At 37.6% G+C, this 14,087-nt stretch overlaps 1 protein-coding gene and 1 long non-coding RNA gene across 17 annotated transcripts; both read left to right on the top strand.

Moving 5' to 3' along the window:
* The first annotated feature begins 3,196 nt into the window (after window positions 1-3,196).
* LOC133713943 (uncharacterized) lies at window positions 3,197-6,282 on the top strand. Of its 10 annotated transcripts, none has more exons than XR_009848360.1 (7): window positions 3,197-3,737; window positions 4,021-4,057; window positions 4,195-4,650; window positions 4,772-4,848; window positions 4,970-5,012; window positions 5,198-5,950; window positions 6,055-6,282. It is a non-coding gene; the product is annotated as an uncharacterized LOC133713943 (long non-coding RNA). The 10 variants fall into 10 exon arrangements; XR_009848361.1 differs by having other exon boundaries at window positions 4,143-4,650; XR_009848363.1 differs by lacking the exon at window positions 3,197-3,737 and adding an exon at window positions 3,744-3,910.
* A 1,687-nt stretch (window positions 6,283-7,969) lies between these two features.
* Window positions 7,970-11,208, top strand: LOC133717691 (uncharacterized CRM domain-containing protein At3g25440, chloroplastic-like). 7 transcript variants are annotated; one of them, XR_009849888.1, is made up of 6 exons: window positions 7,970-8,404; window positions 8,770-8,969; window positions 9,062-9,106; window positions 9,708-9,836; window positions 10,036-10,188; window positions 10,840-11,208. XR_009849888.1 is itself a non-coding variant. In XM_062144406.1 (4 exons), exons 3-4 carry the CDS (start codon window positions 9,720-9,722, stop codon window positions 11,062-11,064), a joined length of 342 nt encoding a protein of 113 aa, XP_062000390.1. In that variant the 5' UTR covers window positions 7,970-8,404; window positions 9,062-9,106; window positions 9,708-9,719; the 3' UTR covers window positions 11,065-11,208. The 7 variants fall into 7 exon arrangements, 2 of the variants coding, with proteins under 2 accessions (XP_062000390.1, XP_062000389.1); XR_009849885.1 differs by having other exon boundaries at window positions 9,978-10,188; XR_009849884.1 differs by having other exon boundaries at window positions 9,975-10,188.
* The last annotated feature ends 2,879 nt before the right edge of the window (window positions 11,209-14,087 follow it).

The raw sequence follows: 14,087 nt of genomic DNA, 5'->3' as shown, positions 1-14,087 counted from the left end.
TTGTTTTATGACTGGAACATAGTGAGAAGGTAGGCCATCACGCATTTAAATTTACAAAGCATTAATGAAATCTTGCTCGTCTTGCATTTTTAGCTGCAAAAGTTCAAATAATGTTGTCATCATCAAGTTTAGTTTTGGTAACCACGTGGTGTGGTGTGTTGGTCGAATGGCCTAGTCTGGAACCCCCAGGTCTAGCGTTCGAATCCCAGCTCCATCCCGTGGCCAGCAGATTTGAGGGACCCTTTGGGTTCGTGAGTCTGCGGTGTAGTGGATTAGTCTGGCTTTGCCAGGCTTTCGCCGTAATGTCGGTGCAGGTGTCCTAGCGCTGGGATACCACTGCATGGGTGTGTGAGTTACTAACAACTAACCCGATCAAAAAAAAAAAAAAAGTTTAGTTTTGGTTAGTTTTCCATACGGAGAAGAAAAGGGAATAGTTATTCTTATGGAAAAGGAAAGGAAAAGTTCATATGGAAAATGAAAAGGAAAAAAAAAAAAAAAAGTGGGCTGGGCCACAGGTCCAAGAAAAATTAGCTAAAGTAATTGGAGAAAAAATAAAAATAAAAACTGAAAGGGTGAAACTGGGTTTGATTTTAAGGGCCCAATCACTTCACTGATTGAAAAAAAAAAACAAAGAAAGTGAAAGAGGAGAGGGATTTGAACCATGGTGGAGAGGACGCGGACTGCCTTCACTTCCACTGGAGCAACACGTCATTTCATGGTTGTATAAGCAAACAACATGTATATATACTATTTATAACATATATACAGAAGCTCTGAAGGCCTTTGGGAGTCGGTGGCCTGAGACGGCTGCCTCAGGTGGCAGCCCTCAAGGATGGTCCTGAACCGAGGACAGACCAACTGGTAGATTCCACGGCTGAACACAAACTCCTAAGTTTCATGGACGCATTGTCCGGGTATAACCAAATACAGATGCACCCAGTAGACAATGAACACACATCATTCACCACAGACAAAGGGTTGTACTGCTACAAGGTAATGCCTTTCGGTTTAAAAAATGCAGGTGTCACATACCAGAGAATGGTAAACACCATGTTCGTCGACCACATTAGAAAGATAATGGAAGTCTATGTGGACGACATGCTAGTCAAAAGTTGCAACATCGATGAACACATCGATTACTTGGACATAATCTTCGACGTCATGCTGTACCACGGAATGCGACTCAACCTAGAAAAATGTGTCTTCGCTGTCATGGGAGGGAAGTTCCTTGGATTCATAGTAAGCAAAAGAGGCATAGATGCCAACCTGGAAAAGGTGCAAGCTATCCTCAATATGGCCACCCCCAAGACAAGGAACAAGGTATAATCCCTAACAGGGAAAATAGTGGCACTCGCCAGATTCGTATCACGACTCACAGACAAGTGTGCCTCTTTCTTCAAACTGCTCAAATCATAGCACACAGAACGTATAACCTGAGGAGCAAAACACAATAGGGCTTTCAATATCATACGCGCGTACCTCGCCTCGGTCCTAATCTTCTCCAAACCCACCCCCGGTGAAGTGTTATACATATATCAGTTGTTTCGACATCAGCAGTCAGCTCGACCCTAGTCCGAAGTGAGGATAAGGATGAGTTGCCCATATACTACACGTGAGATTTTGTCACCAAACTCAAAACACCATCAACACAGCCTATCTTTGAAAACCTAGATTTTAGAAGCAAAAGAAACACAAGCGGAAAAAACAGAGACACAGACATTCTTCTATTTGTGATGCTCTCCCCCCACTCCAAACACTTCTATTTATAGCTGTCACGCCCCGAATTTTGAATAAAGAAAATTCAAATTCGAAAATCGAGAACAAACACAAGAAAACACATATAGAAAATTTTTCATTTAAACTAAGCAACAAACAAACTGAACTCACAATGTCAATACCGACTCGTTCTTTAGAGTCACATATTACACTACAGATAGTTTACAAATCAAACTGAATGACAATTCAATAAGTAAACACACCCACCATAACTCACTACCCAGCGGAAGACTTAAAACTAAGAGCACCCTTCCACGTCCACGCCATCGAACGTACACCTCAGCTTTGATAATGATCACTTGATAATCAAACCTGCACAAAAATCCCTACACCATAGAATAGTGCACCGGGAATGAACAAAACAAACCTGGTAAGCTTTTCAGCCCGTATGAGTAAACTCAATTAAAGTGACTCACGTCACTCATGCATGCTTATAATTTCTCAGCTCGTGAGATAATTAAAGCAACAATATTTAATTCCACAAAACACAACCAAACATCAAGTTCATATCATATCATATCATCTCAATGACAAATCACATTCACTTCCCCTCAACATAACGCGGTTGCCAAAATCATGTCATCCCAACTCATTTTCCAATCACTATATAGATCACAACCCATAACTGTACCCACAATAAGAATTAAGCAAAATCTGTAATCCCTGCATAGAAACTTAGTTCAGGAGATCACATCACTAGGCCAATAACCTCAACATACAACACTTTTTGCACAACGAAAAAAAAAAAATTGTTGTGTGATGAGGGAAAGTGAATCATACAACGCATTTAAAAAACTTGCGTTGTATAAGGTTGTTAAAATTCTGAAGTTTTTAACTAGAAGGTCTTTACACAACACTTACAAGAATAATTTGTTGTGTGAATAAAAAAACAAATAGCGGCAGATTTGCCTCCTAACTTGACTCAAATTTGGCTCAAAATTGGTACCACATAGTACAACAGAATAGTTATATCTGTTGTATGAGAGTTGCATGCAAAATATCATACAACCGTTTTTTACTCTGTGTTGTATGATCAAGAGGGAAAGGTTTGGATGTGCGCGCTTATATTCCCAAAATAGCACTCATTCCCCCCAAAACCTACAAATTTTGATTGAAATATCAAATATATCTGGTGGTGATTGATGATCCCACAACTAAATGACTTATTTGTGTTGTATGAATGAGTAATGCCTACCCTAGCGCCAAAACTGAAACTTTGATTTCACATAAGCGGGAACATTTAGAAGGCTGTGCCTTCATTCCATCACTTGTAAAAAAAAACAGAAAAGAAAAGAAAGCAGGGGTCATTGAATTCTCACGTTCTAATCTCTCTCTCTCTCTCCAGATCGCTCCTCACGTTCTAATCTCTCTCTCTCTCTCTCTCTCTCTCTCTCTCTCTCCTTAAACCCGAAAATCTCTCTCTCTCTCTCTCCAGATCGCTCCTCTCCCTGTCTCACTCTGAGTCTTCTCTCATTCTCTTCTTCATCCAACTCTCTTCTTTACCCAGAAATCATAGTCTTCCTCTCTCTTTCATTCTGAAATCCCAAATAGGGAAACCCCCAATCTCAGATTCCCCAAAATCACCCAAACCCTCGTTTTCTCCCATAACCCCTCTCTTTTTCTCTTCGATCTCGATCTCACCCACCAAACTGCGATTCGAAGAATTTGGTGGCCACTGGATTGACTTGGATCAGTGATTTTTTTTTTTTTGGGAACCCGATTCAACGGTACGGTCACTGGTGTTGAGCTAATTCCTCTATGCTTTGTTGTTTTGCAGGCTGGGCATCTTGCTGAGTTTTATGAGTATTGCAAGGGCTTGAATCTTGCTAGAACTTTTCAGTTTCCAAGATGGTGGATCTCAGCCCCAGGTCTGAAATCTTAAGTCCGGCAAGTATGCAGAGCATGTCGGTGTCGGAGCTCCGGTGTATCTCTCTGCCGTCCTTCAATACCTGGCTGCTGTGGTGAGTTTTGATTTTTCTTAATTTTCTTAAATACTTCCTCAATTGGAGTGTTGTTTGTGGATTCAGTGTGAGAAATCTGGGTTTTGGGAATTTGGGGATCTAGAATCTAGGGATTTTGTCTCTCTGTTCCCTGAAGAAGACTGGGAGCCCAATACAATCACATGATAAAATGGGTAATTAAGCTCACAACTAGTCTTTTGAAAAGACTCACTTTTTCTCCTCTAGCTTCGAATTTTCAATTTCTCCATTGTTAGGTTTCTGAAATTTGCTGGGTTTTAATCAGGTTGGTGAATCTGAACCTTTGAGCTGATCATCGAATGGTATTCCTTTTGAATTTGAATGTTGGCATCTGGGATTTAATTCTCTTGCTTTGTTCTGATCTATTTGCTACTTCATATTTTGTAGGCATGGTTTAAGTTGGGTTTCTTAACTTATCTTTTACTCTCATGGATATCAGGTAGCTGATTTGTATGTTTTCGGCTCATAGTGTCCCCTTCAGATTCTTCCTCTATTTCTTCTTCTTCTTCCCTTCTTTCCAAGGCTGTGCTTATAATGCTAGCTGCCACATACCTAGATAGACACTTCCAACTGGTTTCTGAGTCTTAAAAGTTGGGAGGTTAAATCTGAAAATAGAGTCTTTTCCTTCTAAAAAACCAAACCCAAGAGCTAGACAGATTAGAACAACATATAGGACTTTTCTCACGAGAAGATTTGGGGAAGACCCAGGTGGTGAAAAAGTTTGGATTTTGGTCTATCTGGGTTTTGAGAAAGAAAAAATTGAGTACTAGTAGTAGCTGTGGAAGAAATGGTGCTGTTAGGCCTTACATAAGATCCAAAGTGCCTCTTCTGAGGTGGACTCCTGAGCTTCATCACTGCTTTGTTCAAGCCATTGAGAGGCTTGGAGGCCATAAAAGTAAGCACCTTTCTTTCTCTTCTATCTATTCCTTCATTTTCTTTTGATCTCTAAATTTTTAGCCCGGTTCTATATATTTCTTTTCTAACCTTAAATTGGTTCCTGTCTTTCTTCCTCTCAGAGGCTACTCCAAAACTTGTTCTTCAGATTATGGATATCAAAGGACTCACCATTTCTCATGTCAAAAGCCATCTCCAGGTAATTGTTTTTTTCTCTCGTCATTATCTTAGTTTGTCCAAGTCCATCTTTTTGGTGCTTTTGTTCCTCTAAATATAACATTCAACGCTCACTTGTTTGTTCCTCTCTTTGGTTTGATCAGATGTTTAGAAGCATGAGGGGTGAACTTAGTAGAGCACCTGCAGGTACCCATTTCTTCACGGCTCTTGTAAAATTTTGATCTTTCACAATTGTGTAATGCATTACTAGTATTGGTAATGGTCCATTTTTGATTTCCTCCATTGGGGCTTTGTCCAGTGATAGCATTTGTTTTTTGTTTGAAATGATACTGCAGCATCACCTCATTAATTGTTGCCTTTTTATTGCTTAGTTGATGCCCCAAATGGGTATGAGAAAAAGTGAACCATTTTCCAGGCCATGTACACTAATCCCATCAGAGAATCAGATCCTCAGGCCATGTACACTAATCCCAGCAGTTCAAAAAGGTGAGCCCCGTTATTTATTACCTTTAGTAACCTACACACATATATATGTTTTCAGCTGCTAGGCTCTAGGCACTACTTTAGTGTCTTTCAGTAGGGGAAGGTGTTTCAGATGCTGTATCAGGCTTCTAATCACAATGTCAAAAAAGTAGGATAGTGTCATAGAGAAAGAAAACAAAAAGCATCCACCTTTGCTTCTTTTTCTGAACTTGCTTGCTTGCTTTTCTTGATAATATATAAAGGGCATAAGCTTTTGTAAATAATTGTAGCTTGAATACTGATGTGTAACTGACTAATGTTGCTTTTGAGTTTCAAATTGGCAGTAGTTTTATTTTGTATATGAGTTTTCTTCAATCTGTAAAATGTTGTACCTGCCATTGGAAGACATAGTTTATTATTTAGTTATGGCCCAGAAACTAGATAATGTATATGAGCAGCAAGGTGAGACTTGTTTCTGATCATTGATACTGCTTTGTAAAAGCTGAGGCATAATTACTAATTTTCTTGTCAATTTGAAAGCACATTCAGGCTTAATTACAGATTTGATTTAAGTGCAGGTTTGGTGGTAGATTAAATATAGCATTGAAGAAAATAACAAGATTTACTTTTCTTAGTTACTATTTGATATTATAGACGATGAGGTAAGTAAATTGTAAATAGTTTTGGATATTAGTTTATGCCTTCTTTCATTGCTTGGATTATATATAATTGAAATGGTGAATAACTGAATCAATGTATTGTGTAGGTTGGAGCTGCGTTTTCCATGGTTTACATATTTGGAGCTCCGTTCATGTTTGTTGGGTGTGGGCAGTGCTACACACACCTCAAAAAGCTGAATGTAAAATCAATTGTGAAGACTCCTTTGGTTAGAATGCTTAGGTTAGAATGCTTTTGTTCTTTTAATGTTGGTTTGGATGATAAGGAAATGCTCCTTTTTTACATTTGAAGTTTATAGTATGAGTTCGATTAATCATTTGATGTTTGCAATCAGTTTTGTTTCCAATTGATCAATGTTCATTAGGTAAAACTGAGCATTAATAATGCACAAAATTCAGGAAATGAAAATGATCATACAACCGATTTTAATAAATGGCAATCCAACGTTGTCTCAATACATACAATTTGGGTATCTACGGAATGCATTTTTATATATCACAATGGTTTTACAAAAATTATGTCTTCTCATTTACAATCACACAACTGTAAAAAACTGAACTACGTTGTCCAAAACTAAGTCACACAACGACCATACTGTACAACTGAAGTGTGAGTAGAAATCAGACAACAGTGAAATTCAAAAAAATGTTGTCTGACTAAGCTTTCCAACAACAATTTTGAAACAAGTTCTGTTGTATGAAGCATGCACCTGCCATGCGCAGCATGGCTGCACGGCAGCTGTGCCTGGCATCTGCCGAGGGAAGGCACAACGCTGATAACAAAAAAAATGTTGTGTGTTTGTAAGTCATACAACGGTGCAGAACTGTTATGCCATTTTTCATCACACAACGCGTCGATACACAACGGACATTGTCCATATCCCACAACGAAAAATGTCTGTTGTCTGTTTCGTTTTTTGGCCTAGTGCATGAAAACAACAAAAGAATTCATAGTAATCCCTGCATAGAAACTTAGTTCAGGAGATCACGTACATTAAAACAAATAATAAAAATCATAGTAATCCCGGCATAAAATTTAGTTCAGGGAATTACATTAGAACAATCAATAAAATCATAGTAATCCCTGCTGATACGCTCAAAGCAAGCGCATAATTTAACCCTGAAAAGATCGTTAGTAGTATAAGCAAATAGGGATCGTTCTATTCCGGGGATTGAGGGTACACCTGTCATTGTCAAACAATTAAACAATTAAAATTAAAACAAAGTATAATATTCACAAATGTATTCACAAAATATAAACATTTTACACGAAAAGGGGGGATTTCATTCACTACTACAAAAATTGAATCAGACGACGCCTCTCAGACGACGCATTATAGTTTTCCGTCGTCTGATTGATTTTTATTTTTTTGGACGTCAGTTTTATAAAATGCGTCGTCTGATATGGAATTTTGAATTAGTTCAGAAGACGTTTAAGGACAAAACCGTTGTATGACCCTAAAAAACTTGAGCGGAAAATTTCCCACAATGTCTGTGGTGCCAAACCCCATCTCAAACCCTAAATTTTCTTCTAACATGTATTAATCATACGACGAGAAACAATAAAACTGTGGTCTGATTAATATGTTTGGCAGAAAGGAGGGAGATTTCCCACCATCATTTTTTTCTAACTCCCCAAAGAGGGAAGTCAAATTGATAGGAGACAAATTCAAATTTAAAATAGCTGCATTCAGACCACATTTTTATAAAATTCTATTGTGTGAGTCATTGTCTAAATGACTAAATTGATAGGGCTTGTCCAAATTGATATAGGCGGGGCTTGAAATCCCAACACTAAAGTGAAAAAAAAAACTAACAAAATACTCGAAGCTCATTCCTCATTCTCTCAAGTTTCGACAGCGCCTTACTCTCTCTCGACACAGACACAGACACAGACACAGAACCCAAAACTCCTCACTCTCTCGACAACGTCTCCCCAAAACCAAAACTTCACTCTCCCAAACCCGCACTCCTCGCTCGTGCCTTACCTTCAAACGAAAATCAGTCTCTCTAACCAATTGACGGCTTGATATCATCATGGCAAAGGCTGTTCTCCCTCACCATCTTCGGTACCAGCCCCTCAAGGCCATCACCGGCCATAATCCAAGCGGTCGTCATCCTCTCCGTCGATCTGAGGGCATGCCCGGCAACCGCTACTACACCGCCGTGTTCCAGCCCCACGACCGCATCATGGGCTCCCCTCCGGCTGTCACTTGACCCATGGTTACTACACCTCCGGCAGGAAGAAGATCTCGGCCACCTCGATCTACTTTGATAGTCTACCCTACAAGGTGAGTTCCTCCACTGGGTCATTGATTACGACAAGCTGAAAAGAAGGCCTTGGATTGGTACACATTCACGAGCTCCAGCTCCAGTTCCGCCAGAAGACCCACAATCTCAATCGACTCGAGGCCCAGCGGATTGAGCTCAATTCCAGAGGTGCGCTTCTATTTCTAATTGAAAGTTCAATTTTTTGAATCCCTAACCCTAACCCAAGTAATTGGTTCTGGAAATTTCAATTCGACTGTTCTGGGGTTTGTTTCGATTGGTACTGGGTTCTCAATTGAGGCGAATTTTAGGTTTGTTTGTTTTAATTTAGGTTGGGTTACTGATATCTGGGGTAAAATTTATATCTTGCTGAATAAGATGAGTAAACAAGTGCACTAGAGTTGTTCGAGAAGATGTTGGAACCTTTTGTGATCTTTGTTTATCTAGATTTTTTTTTTTTTGGTTTATTTAGTATATTTAGTGTATTACTTAACTGAGTTGCAGGTTTGCTTGTTCAATGTTTATGTTTTGAACAGTGAGAATTGGTAAGAATGCAGAGCATTGGTAATTGCAACTGCTTTAGCATACTCCCATTGTGACATTACATGTAGATGATAAGAATATTAACGCATAGGCAATTGCAACTGCTTTGGCATACTTGTATGGCCACCACCCCAAGCTCAGTGATACCAATGCCTTTCGTGTTCTAGCTGCTGCTTCTTTTCTTGATCTTCAGGTATCACATTCTTGTTATGAGTGTGCTTCCTGATGAGTAATGGCTTGACTTTGTGTGTAATTGGATTATGTGTTGCTATACTTTGGATGCAGGTTTGCAGATCCGTGAAATTTCTAGTTGGTGGTGCTTCCTTGAAGGTATACTCCTTGCAACTTTTAACTTTGAAATTTCAGAGATAAAGGCTGAAATAAGTACATTAGACTAATCTTATTAGGCACGATGTTTGATGTATGATATCTTCCTTTTTGGCTTCTGTTGGTTTAGAATGACATACATATAGAGTTTTAACTGAGATTTCTGAATTTTAGTTTGACTTATTTAGTCACACTATCATATCATAAAATATTTAGTCACGTTACTTCAAGGCTGAGAAATTATGCCCATTTAGCTTCCTTTATATGTCAAAAGAATTCCTGCTTTCTTTAATGTGTTTGCTACTTAGAGATGATAGTCCATACAATGCTTGCTGATAGAACTTTTACTTTCTACATCTCAATTGCAATTCTAGCATCTGCCTTTTTCTTTTATTCATTTATTTATTTATCTTTTTCTGGGCTATAATTTCATTTTGTTCAATCTTTGTTTTGATGTTTGTAATTACATTTTTCCTTTACAGCTTTGGTAACTAATGAGTCCTCAGTCGGTGAATTGTTTCTATTGAATATGCCTGGAATATAATCTCTGTATCTTATTTTGAGTCGCCCATTTTATTATAGCTATGTTTTCTTCCTCTCCCAGGTCTTCCATGAGATGGTTAGTGCTGGAGTAGAACCAAATGTTCACACATATGGGGCACTGATTAATGGTTGTGGCAGAGCTGCGGAAGTGGCAAAGGCATTTGGTGCTTATGGGATATTGAGGTCTAAGGTACTATTACACTGACAAACTTTACAATCACTTTTAGTAGTTATTGATACCACATAATCATATTTTTGGTTTTCTGAGCAAGTGGTTTCTTGTATCTTTCTGCATTGCAAGTTCATGCTGATGAAATGTTACATGCAGTAGAAAGTGAAGCCAGTCTGAGTTGTATTCAATGCACTTATTACTGCATATGGTCAATCAGGAGCAGTTGACCGCGCTTTTATTGTCTTAGAAGAAATGAAGGCAGAGTACAGCCTATAGAACCTGATCACACAACTGGGATAATGAAGATGAGCTCGACAAGATTGAAAATTTCACTTTATCTTCTTCTTCAGCTAATCTGGGCTCTGTGGAGGTAAATGTTTTCTTATATTTTTGTTAAATTGAAGTCAGCTTATTCATCTTTACTTTTACCGTGGCTTCTTGCTGTATGCTTAAATGCATTGACTAATTTGGTTTCCCATGTGCACACTATAATCATCTTTTGTATTATTAATTTTTATGGCTTTTGATGAACTTGCAAACATATACTGCTACGAGATGAATATGCCCATAAGTATACATGTAGAAGCACGCATGATATTTTGACGGGATATAGTATATATTAGATTCTGAACATGCAATTCCTTTGTTGTTTCTTCCTACATGAGGAGCTCATCTCCAGGACCTTCAGACCTTCCAATACCAAAGTTTTTGGTCATTTTGTCAGCATGGGATTTTCTCAAAAAATGGTTGCCAAAGCTATTTAGGAACATTATTCTGAGTGATATGTTTTTAAGTACTGTCATGTTATCCGCCACATTAGATTCTGAAATGACCTTCCTTCGTAGGGTTATTAGTGTTTTTGTCCACTTTGCATAGTTGAAACTAGATATCTTGATCACTGAACACTGGTCAAATGCTTACTGATGTTGAAATTAAAACTAGAGCCCTTAATTATAGACTTGAGACTCTGTCCATCATTAATTCTCATTTTTCTCCTTTTGTTCTCTCCTGCCCCTTACAGGCTTTGGATAAATCGAAGTATATGGATGGCCTTCGAGCAGTAAGGAAGCACATTCAGAAGCTGGAACATGACCTTGAGTTGCTTAAAGCACATGCTAAAACAAAAGTTGAATTTAGTTCTAATGCTATTGAAGAAACTCCTGAAGATATTGAGAGCGTTGAGTCTGGGAGCTCCTCAAACCCCAATGAGACCATGAGAACAGCAAAGCTAGACACTCTTAAGTAAATTTCTGGATGTATTTTACTAGGAGAGTACTACTAGATATACTCCTTTTGTGGATAAAAGATTATCTTTGCACAATCCATTTTGGTGTATGATGTGGATTATAACAATTTCTTCTATATATATATATTGATAAGTTAATTTGGTCATTTTTGATTCCACATCCAGCAAATATAATGCATTGAATCATTCTATTAGGACAACAATAACCACATAAAAAACTGTCGTATGTACACAATATTCACAACAATCTCAAAATAAAAACTGTCGTCTGAACTCAAAACAGATAACGGATGTTATGAAAAAACAGTTGTGTGAATAAAACTCACACAACGGCCATAAAATAAAGCGACATCTGAATCGCAATCACACAACAGTTTCTAAAGTCGCCCGTTGTCTGAAGAACAGTCACACAACAGCTAATGCTGTCGACAGGCTGCCGGCATGCTGCCGACATGCTGCCGCCATGCTGCCGATCCATTCACACGACGGTTCCCTACAATCGACCTTCATCAGACGGCGCCTCGATATACGACGGTCAGGCTCCATATCAGACGACAGTTTTTGCCCGTCGTCTGTTTCAATTTCTGTAGTAGTGATTTTTGGTTTTTTCGAAAATGAAACTAAGTTAACAAAAACAATTAAAATGCAAAAACATAAAAATACGAATGGAATGAAGGAACAAAGATCAAAACCGAAACTTATGATTAAAATTGATTCAAACCCTAATATTGTTCATCTAAGTCATGAGAAAGGAGTTGATCATGTGAAACATTCGAAAGCAAATGAATTCCCATTTTTTACTTTTCAATGCTAATTAACCTAAGCGAAAGCACCTAGATTAATCCTATCAAACATGCAATCAAACCCTAGAAAGCTAGTCAATCATGTCATGTTTAACGCATTACACATAGAGAAAGGCTATCAACTCAAGTGTACAACTTAGTATGGAAAAGTCCACCTAATTGCAATTCTCTTTAATTAAATTCGATCTTTGTACAAAACCTTTACTACTTTGATTCAAGTTTACACAAAACGAAAAGTCGATTTCATGTTCTTAAACCTAGCACCATTCATATCGAAACCCTAAGTGTTTGCAACCACATAAGATTAAAATACAAAAGTTATCTATAACGCAAATTTAATTAAACAAACCCACATAAGCAACTCTCGAATCACAATATATGAATCTGAAAATTCTCAATTAATCATAAAAATTCCAGAAATAATACTTTGTTCAAACATATATGTCAACTAGTTCATAACCAACGAAATTCAAAGCAAAGGTTACAAAGGAGAATAGGATTACACCGTGGATGAAGATGAGATGGATGATTCACGTTGTGGATTCTTGAAACTCGAAAGCAAGCTTCAAGGATGGCTATGGATGGAAGTGCTCACGGCTTCTCTTCTTCTTCTTTGGCCTTGCTTGAACTCGTGGAGATGACTAAACTTGAAACTAGAGGATGGAAAGGAAAATGGAAAGGAAATGGAGAGACAAAGAAAATGGAATGGATGAAGGAATGTCCTTTCTTCTTTGTTGTAGCCTCTATTTATAGGCTACCAAGCAAAACTATTTGGATTTAAACAAATGATGATATGTTAGGTTTGAGCATTTAAACATTAATGGAATTTATTAGGTTTGAATATTTAAACACTAATGGAATTTGTTAGGTTTGAATATTTAAACACTAATGGAATTTGTTAGGTTTGAGTCACTTTCTACTCATTTTTCCTTCAATTAATTCTCCACCAAGACTTCAGATTTTGCCCGTGACTTCTTCATATGAAATGATCCATCATGAGTGTAGATCATTCTGTAAAATTTTCAGAATTTATCTCCATGTGTTTGGGCCGGAATTTCTGCTGGACTCCTTACAGGTCCAGTTTTCCAGTTTTGCTTCTGCAGAAAATTGGGCTGACTGTTTGAAGGCCTTCCACTTCTTTTTGGCTCTTGCACTCTTCATAAGAAATGTTTCTTAGGATGTCTAGAATGGATCTGGAAGGTTTCAGCTCATTTGAAGTTCATTTGGTCAGGTGGTCGCTCCTTCTTCCTTGCTTGGCTTGGTTTCTCCTAGCCGGAGTAGGAAAATGTGTAAAGTTGACCTTTTTAGTGCATTTCCATTTTTCTCCATCATTTTATGGACCTAACACTTATTTCATCATCATCTACTCCAATGTACCTAAAAATAAAAAATGAATTAAAAATCGATTCGTTAAGGAATTAACTAAGCAAAATGTGAGGAATTAACTATTAAAATACCACATTAAAATGCTCCTATCAAATTCCCCCACACTTAGCTTTTGCTAGTCCCTTAGCAAAATCAAAAACTAACAAACCAAAAAGACTATGACACAAAACAAAGAAACCAACGAAAAAATTGACTAAGTATGGAAACAAAAACACAAAGACTCAAAGAAACCAAAAACGTAAAACACAAAGCAAAACACAAAGAAAAAAAAAAAAAAAAAAAAAAAAAAAAAAAAAAAAAAACGTCACACATAAAAGAGTAAATTCAAAGACAAAGACCATGATGTTGACATCACAAAGACCTCTATTGCCCTTTAACATATTGTCTCAGAAATCTCATACTTTCAAGACACCAAGATTAGCACTTAACCAAGAATCACATCATCAAGATATTCAAGAGGTAATTACAAAATATAATCCACATATAAGCATGTAAGACTTGGGAGTAAACAATGGTGGTGAGTGGAGCTCAACATATTTCAAACAAGTCATGATTCAAACCTCACATGGATATATCACTCTTTCTTCTCTAAGATTCAAGGCTCATGCTTAAAAGCTTATAATCACTCAATTATATGTGAGAGAAAATATTTTGAGGCAATCAAATAGCTCACATATATAAGAAACAAAAAGCACTTTGTGAATATAATTTTTTTTTTATTTTTTTTTTAAAAGATCTCATGAAAGATATCAACTACTTGCACGAATGGACCCAAGCCATATGTTCAACTCTTGTAACTCATCTCCACATCAAAGGCTGTCCCATCTTAAGGAT

Source organism: Rosa rugosa, chromosome 6, assembly GCF_958449725.1.
Source record: "Rosa rugosa chromosome 6, drRosRugo1.1, whole genome shotgun sequence".
NCBI lineage: Eukaryota > Viridiplantae > Streptophyta > Magnoliopsida > Rosales > Rosaceae > Rosa > Rosa rugosa.
Note: the sequence above shows the minus strand (reverse complement) of the source record. Positions and strands in the feature narration are given on the sequence as shown.